The following is an 11,130-nucleotide window of genomic DNA, read 5'->3' as shown; positions in this document are numbered from 1 at the left end:
ATGTTGTGATGGTGTTGAAAAGTGTTCACCTGGCACTTCTTCTTGGGTTAATGCAGCTGGTGATATTTTTGACACTGCGCTGGTGTTAATTCAACAATGACATATCATAACAATGGTGTTGATTTGATATTGCTGGTGTTAATGTCAATGGTATAACACCCACCCAGCTTCAATAGGAGACCACAGCAACTGATGTTACTGTGGTGTAAATGTGTTCACACCTTTTTTTTTCAAAAATCAAGAACTTTATCGGAAAATTCTTGATCTTCTTGTTGAAGTGCAAAATCAACAAGAAAAACAGTAACTAAGAAACTTTTCAAAAAACAATATTTTGAAGTGACACCCGGAGGTGTTGATCTAACACCACAAATGAGCACCGAAAATTTAACACCAGCTCGGTGTTTCATATCTAACACCGGACTTTTTGCAGTGTATAATGCAGAAACAAATGAGAAGTTCTGGAATGGACATTAAAACTGTTCAGGTCTTCAGGATCTCAAGGCTAGAAAGGTGATTGTTAAAAATGGCATTTATAAAGGCCTCTCTAATATAATGCAACAAAAATGAGAAGTTTTGGACATAAAATTATTCAGGACATCACGGCCAGAAACGTGATTGTTAAAAAATGGCATTGAGGGAGGAGGGGGCATCAGTGGACTGTGATTGACGCAAACCTTGAAATAGATATACTCCCGATGACAATGATGATAGTTTTACCCCTGCGTCATATATCACCAAGTGACGATTACTAAGTAAAGTTAAGATGAAAATTATTCTATTAGAAATCGATGAAACTGGCATTCGTATAGGTTTAATTATTCTGCTGACTATTATATACAAGCATAAGTATGCAATCGGAGGGGTTGTTGGTGGGTGTATATTGTAGCAATAGAATTACTTGGCTGTAGCAGTCCCAAAAAAGACAAATGTTATTCAAAAGTAGGCGTGGTAATAGCGAGTGCAAATTGTTATTGTAGTTATCATTATCATTATCATTATCATCACCATTAGTAGAAGTACTACTAGTATTAGCACAATGTATTGCAGATTCTTTGACCATATCCTACAAGTCAACCTCGCAGTGACTGAGTGACCCGTTGGCCTCACCATTGAGTATATCAAAGAGGGCAACAACAAAAAAGTCAAAAAAGAGAGGGAGAGCGACATGATTATGTAGTCAAAAATGCTTAGATATGAAAAGACTCTGGTATCGTTTATTCTGCCGATCAAGACGGAAGCGCCAAAAACACTGTGACACCAAAATGTTTTTTTGGGCGCCAATATCCCTTCTTGTCTGGCTGATAGTAATTTTGCCTGCTTTGCCGGACTTCGGTTTCAAAAGTTTAGTATAATAATGTATAGCGTTATGAAATATAGGGTATTTTAATGCATTACAGGTCAGGAAAGATGCGCTCAATTTACATTCGTGACAATCAATGACTGCACGGCGACACAAAATATGACATGAAACTAAATAGAGGTGAAAGTATTCTTGGTTCTCGTGCCTGCTCAGGAACCGCTGTCTTCCTGTTTACGTCTCTGAAGTTTTTGCTCTGGGAGGCATGTTAGTGGACATTTCTTCACAGGGTGAACGGCCAAACTTACAGTGCGGAGACGCAGATACTGCGATCAATTATGTCTCCGAGATACGCGGTCTCGATTTTAATTACCAAAAACTTGCGTTGGCAGTTCTGGAGCAATTCTCTCCCTGTCTATAGGGAACATCGGTTGTCACCCAATAATGATAACTTTGCTGGTTAGTATGTAAACATGCTAAGTGCGTGTGTGTGTGTATGTCTGTGTGTGTGTCAGTGTGGGGTTTTCAGCTATGACTTGACTAGTAAGATTTAAATTACGACATTTCACTCGCATTTTCGAACTTCATGCTTTCCTCAGTAACAAAGTTTATTTGTGATTGTAACAACAAATGTCAGAAGCTTACTTGACTATAATGCATGCATACTCGGCTTTGATAGCGTCAATATACTTGCGAAACTCCGCTTTGTTTAAGGCGGAGTATCAGAAAAAATGTTTATTTTTTTCCGAAATATTTTTTTATGATTTTTCCACAACATTAGCAATAAGTGAATTTATCTTTTATTCTATGAAAAAGACATGCTTCTTTTATTTTTTTTTTTGTTTTACGATAAACTACTCCATGATAATCCGTTGAAATAAGAAGAGGTTTTGTATGTCTATTCGCGTCTCGAGCGGACCATAATAATGTGTGACTGCTAGTATTTATGCTGGACAGAATATTTCGGGATCACTTTCTCTGATTATAAAAATCCTTTCATGAACACCATGTACAGCCGTTTGCTATAATTTATCTCTGCCGGTCATTCCACATGCCAATCATTCATGTGAAGAGTGGCTTTGAGGAATGTTATGCCAAGGAGTCGCAATTAGTCCACTTTTGAGTGCGTCTTGAACCCACAAACTGCCTTATCACGAGTCAAGTATAGTGCGTTGATAGACATGATAGACGAACTGTTTGAATTACTGGTATCCAAATATGGGCAAAAGCGTATAGGCACTTGATTGCCTTTCCTTGAGGGGTTCACCTAGTATGGAAGAACTTCCAAGGGCGTAAGAACACAGTCGTATTTTCAAGAGTGTAAGAATACCGACAGTGGTGAACTATCAATTGGTTCATATTGTCTAATGAGGTATGAACAGTTCCATGGATCCATTTCCCTTACCTCCATAATATAGCCAGTTAACTATCCACACTGAATCACCTCAGCACGTCGATAGCTTGTTTATGACAATAAAACAAAGAGTAGATGTGCTTAAAACTTATACCCGTGTTTTAGCCAGACGACCTCATTCGAGTTAGCTATGATTTACGCATATTTGATCTGAGAAGGACAATTGAAGGAAGTATTTTGAAGTGTGTGTGAAATGCATGCGTGATTGCTTGCATCCTTTTCTTTCCTTTCCTGAGTGTGCACACGTTTACTACCGTCCTTCCCATCAGGCCTCATATATACGCTATCTGTATGAATGCTCCAAATTTTCGTGAAATTTGGAGCCGTGCGTTTAATGAAATTTCCCCCAGTGTTCAAGTTCATTAACGGGACGCACTGTTCGATCTCGAAGTCGAGCAGATGTCAGACACTCAAGGGGAACTCAAGGGTAGGACGAGTTTTTAACAACCGAAAAATACTAGTAGCGTTATTCCAGATGTCGCGCTATCATTCCTCCAAAATGACGCGTTCATTTTATGAGTAGCTGATAGTTCCTCGTTTGTAAACTGCTGCTGCCAATTAAGTCGTGAATAGGATGTGACCATTAATGTCTGGCAACTCGTCACTTGATAAATACATTTTATAATGTTATAAATCTAGAGTCAAATTCTAGATGTTATAATTTATATATGTTGTAGAAATGACTATGACTGGATGACAAAAAGTTGTCAATACCCTAAGGAGATTGAAGGCCGTTTTCAACTTTCACAGCCAATTGGCCAAACGGAAAGCATATTTTGTTCTGATAGTTGGCACCTCTTACTGCATAATTTATTTTGAATGACATTTTGCCATTCTTGCAGTCTGGTCTAATTTCGTGGGCTGCTACTAAAGTGCTAACAAAATATCTCAACCGACAGCTTCATTCAACATCTAGCAGATCCTTTGCGTGCCGAGTATCGTTGATATTTCCATTTAAATAACGAATATCACGATGCATACAATGATAAAAGTGTCATGCTTTGTTTAAATGATCATCTCCGACACCGGTATCTATATCAGTGTACATTCCTGCACAAGTCAATTCTTCACTTAACCTATATCATTAAGATTTATTCACAAATAGTTCAGATATTCTCATTTTGATATCGATCCAGCAAGTTCACAATAATTACAGTCACGTAAAAAGATCCAACAATAACAGAAAAAAAAAATTTCTCGCAAAGCAACTTCAAATAACGTCTTGCATCGAGGCTAGATGAAGACGGTGACATTTTAATACGTCCGATGATTAAGCTAAATAGTTAATCCTCTTCTTGGAGACGATCCAGCGTCTGGTTCGGTCAAGAGTATGCTCCATTTAAATAATGAGTGAAGAAACGCTGTATGTTATTAAGTTACTACTTTTCATGCATAGATTATGATTACACATGTTGAAATTTTAACGCATTTTCATGTTGTCCACATGTCTGCAGCGGGTTGGTAAGGTAAACGGCTGCTTGTCCATTAACAATTTGCAGTAAGCCAACCATGTGCAAATGAAGGATATCATACCATTTCCCATGTACTTGTTACATAAAAGTCAGTTGACTGCAAGTCTTTGCAAATCAAAAGTAAGTTCCCTGAACCAAATGCCAGCTGGAGTCAGTCGCAGCTCGCTTTATGCAACGCACCTTGCGATCGATCGCAATTAAGTTGCGTTTAATACCATACGTTTGATCCGAGCGTAATCAATAAAAACACGGAGTTTATGCAGCATGGACTTGGTCCTGTTTGTTTTTCCGTAGGTTGCTCTATTATGGTTCCAGTAAAGTGGACAATATTCCTTTAATATGCAATCCAAACAACACTAACATCCAAATGAAAGCTCATCTTGTAGATGGACGAATGATTTCAATCCAGAACGCTAAAAACTTCGGTTTTGTTAAGGTGTAGGCAGAACATCTTAAAGATATATCAGTATTATCCCAGCATATAAAAAAGACATGAATGGTGATAAGATTTTGAAACATTATGTAATCTTGATAGAAGTTTCACGATTTCTAGATAGATTTCTTGCTGGAAACTACTGTCAGTTGTTTGATATAATAGCCCTTTAATTTGAATCTGTGCACTGTTTGCTTTATTTTTTTTCAAATAAAGGTTGGGAGAGAATTAAGGTTTCTTTGCACACACCATATCCGCTATACTTCTGTCTACGCAGGTGCTGACAGGACGAGGGCTAACTTTGTTCAACCATGCGCCGTTAAGTGTCATTTGTAATGAAATAAAGAGTGAATTGCATCTCCTCCCAAATGAATATTGTTCTTTCAGCATATGTCTGTCTTGTAGAGAAGTGGTCTTAGTGTTATGTCAAGGTAAAGGACCTGCAATATGATTTTTAATCGTTCATTCTAGAGGGTTTAGTCAACATCCTTAGCTCGTTTGTTTCTATATTTGCTTCAATTATACATCTCTTATAAGTTTTGTTTGTTGTTTGATATTGCAGTAGTAATTAACCCCGGTGATTTCTTTATCGACTAAAAAGTATCATGATTGACGCTCAAATCTTGATCGAGGCAATCATGGACCACCTAGACCGAAATCCGCCATTTGTGATTCGTGCCGTGAATCTGTTCCAACAGAATCGAAGTGTCCCTGTCCGTCCGGGCCAAGACCGGACGACAGGTGAATGCCAATTTGATAAGAGTGTGACGCACAATCCTCCTTGCGATGTCCCAGTGCGATAACCCACCCACTTGCTACCGAAAGAGATTCGCGTGTATATCAGTTGAGATCGCCGGGAAACAAGCAACAACAGAACGAAACATTAGTTCTTATCGGAGCTGTATTTCAACTTTTGGCATTTCAATTTTTCTGGTCTATCTGTCATGGTCGTCAACAGCCACGGATATCCAGAAGACATGATTGATAATGTTGGCAATGTTTGTAGGCATTACATTTATTTCGAAGTTGCCCCTTCGTCTACTATACTTCTATTCAGAAGGAGATAAGATCTACTTTATAGTATCAGCAATTATATTTGAATCTCTTTGGGTTTGATGGAAGGAAATTAACTTCATGGACATATGTTACTGATTTGAAATGATCATACTCAGCAGGTCGCTGAACATTGCACCTTTGGTGCAAAAACATTACATTATTTTTACTGAGATAGCATACCTGACTTGTTCGACAGACATGCTTTAGAGTTGGATTTAGTCTTGCATTTTCATGTGTTTGTATGTGTGCGTGTGTGTGTGTGTGTGTGTGTGCGTGTGCGTGTGTTTATTTTCATAACTAAGCTGATTGCTAGAAAATGTCAATCAATGAAAGATTTGTTTTTGTTGGTTTGTTTGTGTCGTTTTTAGGGGGGTTTGGTTTGGTTTGGTTTTTTTTTCTTTTCCATTTATGAACTCCCGAGACAGGCCTTGTTTGCATTGTCATTTTGTCTTTTCTTCTTCTTTTTTTTTTTTTGTAACAAGAGTCCGTGCTAAAAATGAATTATGTAGTTACGTAGTTGTAAAATGATACTACAGAAATCGTATATGATGGTGTCAGACATTTATGTATTTAATGTCAGTGAAATGCCATCTCCCTGGCTACGAAAATAAGGTTCCATTAAGTAAAGGGAGAAAGGAATTACACATTTCGAGCGACCTTTCCATGAGAAGTTTGTATATATACCAGACATGGCTTCGCGTCCAGACAGTCTGCGAAATACAAAGTTCCGACATTACCAGTAAGTTCAAATGTTCGTCTCTTGTTACGAAATTAGTTTAAAGAAGAGTAGTAATTGGCATATTATTCATTTGTCTCGTTTCGTAATGTCTATCGAAACATTGTAAAAGGTCTCTGCACTTATGACACAGTCATGACAAAAACCTTACAAACATTTCACGGCTGCCAAGATTATACATTATGTTTGCCGTAGACGGAAGTGACAGGCCATGGTAACTAATTTCTGTACAAAGAGATAACATTTACCTTCTTTTCCAGATGATATGAAGTGTCAGCATTTCCTTGAGTCGTAATTCATAGTGAGTGTTGGCAACATTTATTCTATATCTGACAGCGAACATGTATGTCATTATGATAACCTTTCATGCTCGTGGTTAAAGAAGTACCGATGCAGTGCGTTTGAACTTTGTCTACGTGTCAATTTCGCAGAAAGTATTTCCCTATTATTCATAACATCATATTTTGAGCTGTAAGTACACATACTCGTCGACTATCAATGATTTTATCGGTTGAGAACTGTGAACAGCATTCGGAAAAGTAGTGTTGTAACCAAATTTCATGAATTCTCCTGAAGCATTTCACGTAAGACTTATTTTCGTGGAGATATGAAAGGATCTGACATAGTGAATTTGGAGTGCGTGGTACAACTTTTTTTTTGAGCGAGTTTCTTTCGTCTTTGATCATCTTTCAAGTAATGAAAATGACCGACATGACTAGTAGTTACTTTTGTGTTTTACTTTTCGGTATGGCATTATATCTATCAATGGATATAATTTGGTGAATGTAACTATTAATATCGCTATTCCAACTTAAATTTTGAGATCCAAGGTACCCTTTATGAAAGTCTTATATGAGAGATCTTTCGCTCATAATTATGACACACTTGCTTGTGAGAGACTTCATGAAATTGATTTGAAAGTCTCATAATGAGCGACATGAGCAACTTTGGCCATTCTGAGATTTCTGTAAAGACGTTTATGTGATGACTTCATGAAACGGACTCCTGGTTCTCCAAAAAGTTCATTGACCTGTCTGTTGTGTTGGGTTGCTATTATACCCACCTACTTCTTAGCTTAAAACTTATGTGAACTAGCTGGTCTATCCAGTAAACTCTCTGAGTCAAATCGAAACATGTCTTTCGATTCTAGTTCCGCTCCTGTGTGAAACTTTAGCTCCCACACAGTGTCTGTATTTATATTATTTATCTATCAAGCTATCTATCTATCTATCCATCATGCCAACCTCCCTGTATTTCCATCATCGCATCTGACTGTCGATTATTTGATCGCTCTACCTGTAATATTCTGTTTGACTCCCTGTCTGTCAAGGACTGTAAACAACTCACCAAAACGCTGTCAATATTCAATGTATGTCCATTTAAGGAAGTAAAGCCAACATGAATAACAACGATTGCATGCTCCGTGCTCATAAAGACTATTGAGCCTCATGTAGCAAAAGTATTGTCATCAACTTCTAATAATTATCGATGTCAGTTCTCCCTTAAAAAAATGTTTTAAAAGTCTGTGTATATCAGCCAACCAAGCTCCAAGCATAACGCGATATTTCATTCTTAGTTGAACTATGTGGGTGCAGCAACGATGATGAGACATGACTGTCTTGTTCCCCTTGGTATTCTGCGTTTACAGGACATGTCCTTGGAGAGGTTTTTCAGTCTCCAGTCTTCTCTATCTGTCATCTTTCCATTTGTCCCTCTTCCCATAGTGTATAGCTCTTCTTCCTTTCACTCGTTTCACTTCTGGTTTACATTATAGCGGCAGTTAAATACCCTGTGTCATCATCTCTCTCCTTTTATATTATCATAACACGAGACTGTCGCGTGAATACCACAGTTTGTGAGTTTGTCATAAGTAACCTTCCGTCCTCTTTTCTTGTTCGTTCCCTTCTCCAGAATACGGTGACATGGCAGCCATGAGGGGCATCATTCTTGTCGTTTCTACGATCCTTCTTCCAAAACTGACGTCAACGGCCCAGATCGTGCAAGGTCCGGTCAGCACTGCCGTTGCCTTCGGGGGACAGGTCACGATGAAATGTCAGGTTACTGAAAAGGGGACCGACCCAATCCGATGGTTTAGAATCGACACTCATACTATCATCAGTACCGACGGGAAAGTCATCAAGCGATCGCTGAGGAAGCGCTACCGCATTGTAGGCAACCGCGAGCAGGGAGAGTACCACCTCTACATCCGAAATGCACTTCTTGCTGACAACGGAACTTTTGCGTGCGGTGTTCTGTCGGACGTACGGGACCGTCACATCATGTCAGTCTCAGCCAATCTCGCTGTCGTTAAGGAGCCCATCTGTACCATGACATCGACTCGTCCACCCAATCCCGGAGTGTCGGTAACGATGTCGTGCCAATCGCAGAACTCTGGCCTCGATGTCGCCCTTTCCTGGCATCGCCCTGCCCAACCAAACTTGGTCTTTCGAGACATTGCGGATGCTAACGTAACATCTGGTGGACTTCGAAAGAGCATCAACATCACCCTCGGACCAACGGACGTCGGTGAAAGTTTCCTATGTATGGAGAGCTTAGTTCATGCGGAATTTTCCAGAAGTTGCACAATAACGCCCTTGAAAACTCATCTTCCTGTGATTCTATATCCTCCGAATATGATATCTGTCCAGGGTCAGAATGGCACATTTACCTGTATAATCGCCAGTAAGAACTCTTTGACCTATGAATGGTATATCAACGGAGTCCGGGACTTTAACGCCAGGGGGAGCAAATACGTAATTTCACCAGTGACCGTGGAACACAACAATACGGAAATAGAATGCAGAACTCGTGACGTAGTTACAGGCATGTTAGGAAATGCTACTTCGACGTTGTACGTTCATCCTATCAGTATGTCATTAACAACTACAGTTACTGTTGACGAAGATACCAGTAGTCAGTCGCAAGTCAGTCCTTTAAAATCTGACATTCGAGCAACTACCCTCGACACCGCCATAGACCCCGTTCAACCCGATAGCCTTATTACTGAAATTCATCCTACACTAATCAGTAAAGCCATCTCTTCATCAGTACCTGTTGGACATTCTGTTGACAGCAATATGAATTCCTCGTCATCACCCGTTGTTATCGTGAACGACCAACCACTGAATGTTGCAAACCCCCAGCAAACTTTTCCAACTTATGGTGGTGACAACAAATGGGGTGATATGATGATTCCTATTCTCGTGGTCGGCTCCATCATTGCCGTTCTCCTCATTTGTGTCATCGTGGTGCTCCTTCTCTTCCTCGTGCGTCAAAACCGTGTCGCTCACGGCAGCGTGCACGGAAAAGAAGAGCAACGCAAGGGCGATATACCGCTGGATGAGATTAAACCTGCAGACTCGGCGAGTCCTACTCACCAGGGCGAGTCCTTGAGGGAGGAAACAAGCGAAATCAATGTTGAGGAAGAATTGATACACCCAAAGTATTTTACCCTAGAACCAGGCAAGCGCAAAGTCAGAAGGTTGGAACGAACAACAAGCCACGTGATCTTAAGTGACTCCAGCTCCGAGTATAACTTGCTCAGTAAGAACGGAAGTCTCAGATTACCGTCTGGTGTTTTAATGAACGACTACGCTCGACCTGCATTGCAGATGGGCACGTTTGATGGAGACATGAGTACTGTGTCAGCGTATGCCGTCACGGATGTGACCCTAGGTCGAGGAACTACGTCCTTGAAGCGAAGCAGATCCTGCCTCCGCCCTCTCCCCGCTGCCCCAGTGGAGGCAGCCCTGAACAAAAGCCACTACAGCATTCCAAGAGAGGCCTGCGTCAAAATCCCATGCCAAAATGAAAGTAGCGGGGACAGCGAAACGTCGCGGTGGGGCGTTGGGTTACCGGAGTCGTTCAAGGCATCGAACAGGAGATCGCTATGCGTAAGGCCTTATGTGCCCGCCGGCGACGAGTACGCGGAGATCGATTCGCCTCCTTGCCCTGCCTCACCGGTCAGCACAGACTGCTCGCGACCGAGCTCGCCCGACTTGCCGAGAGAGAGGCACCAAAACAATCCAGCTCTGACAGACTTAACCATCTCCTTGGCAGGTAGTTATGAGAGCGGGTACGACGCAGCGAGTAGTGACGAAATCATGGACTGCGATTCGACATCACAATATGCAACCATCGATGGTTTCCTTCACAATAAGCCAGCAAATTCACCAGTCTCATCACAAAACTCAAATAGTCTCACAGAGAAATCTAAACCGACAGAAAATGCGTCTAAGACAAAAGACTTTCCAGTGTACGCGAAGGTTAAACGAAACAGAGGTACCCAGGTAGAAGACGCTAATATAGACGATTATCAAGAAGAACTAAATGAAGCCATTTGCTAATTTGGACACAGATTTGTACATGACTGATATATTTTTTACGCTTTCTTGTAGAAAGGACTCGATGAATCTTATAAGATGCAGCTTAAAATGAAAACATTTGTGTATTTTTGTTTCATCGCTGTGAAAACGTGAATCGCAAAAGCATATCGCCGTCACAATTACTTGTGATGGTTGTTAACTGTCACTATGCATTGTCTGTACACATGGCAGAGCAGTTTTTGAAAGATTACCGCCACTCAAAAGAATTGTATTTCATCACTTAAATTTCAGAATTTCTCTCGTATACAGTACCGTCTCTGCTGGAAATATCACAGTGTCCCACAGTGTGAGAAACACAGTGTGAACACAATGCGAACACAGTGTGAAATTTCTTCAC

At 40.4% G+C, this 11,130-nt stretch overlaps 1 protein-coding gene across 1 annotated transcript; it reads left to right on the top strand.

Moving 5' to 3' along the window:
• The first annotated feature begins 5,221 nt into the window (after positions 1 to 5,221).
• LOC139744302 (uncharacterized) lies at positions 5,222 to 10,754 on the top strand. The gene is made up of 2 exons (XM_071654750.1): positions 5,222 to 5,357; positions 8,320 to 10,754. Exons 1-2 carry the CDS (start codon positions 5,222 to 5,224, stop codon positions 10,752 to 10,754), a joined length of 2,571 nt encoding a protein of 856 aa, XP_071510851.1.
• Positions 10,755 to 11,130: the final 376 nt, after the last annotated feature.

Source organism: Diadema antillarum, unplaced genomic scaffold, assembly GCF_040938485.1.
Source record: "Diadema antillarum isolate AM-2024a unplaced genomic scaffold, OU_Dant_1.0 seq00001157_RagTag, whole genome shotgun sequence".
Classification (NCBI taxonomy): domain Eukaryota; kingdom Metazoa; phylum Echinodermata; class Echinoidea; order Diadematoida; family Diadematidae; genus Diadema; species Diadema antillarum.
The sequence above is the reverse complement of the archived record's forward strand: the minus strand, read 5'-3'. Positions and strand labels throughout refer to the sequence as shown.

Coding starts and splice junctions, on each gene's coding strand:
- LOC139744302 (XM_071654750.1), top strand. CDS start 5,222: ATGATTGACGCTCAAATCTTGATCGAGGCAATCATGGACCACCTAGAC. Junction 5,358..8,319: donor GGGCCAAGACCGGACGACAG/GTGAATGCCAAT, acceptor TCCCTTCTCCAG/AATACGGTGACATGGCAGCC.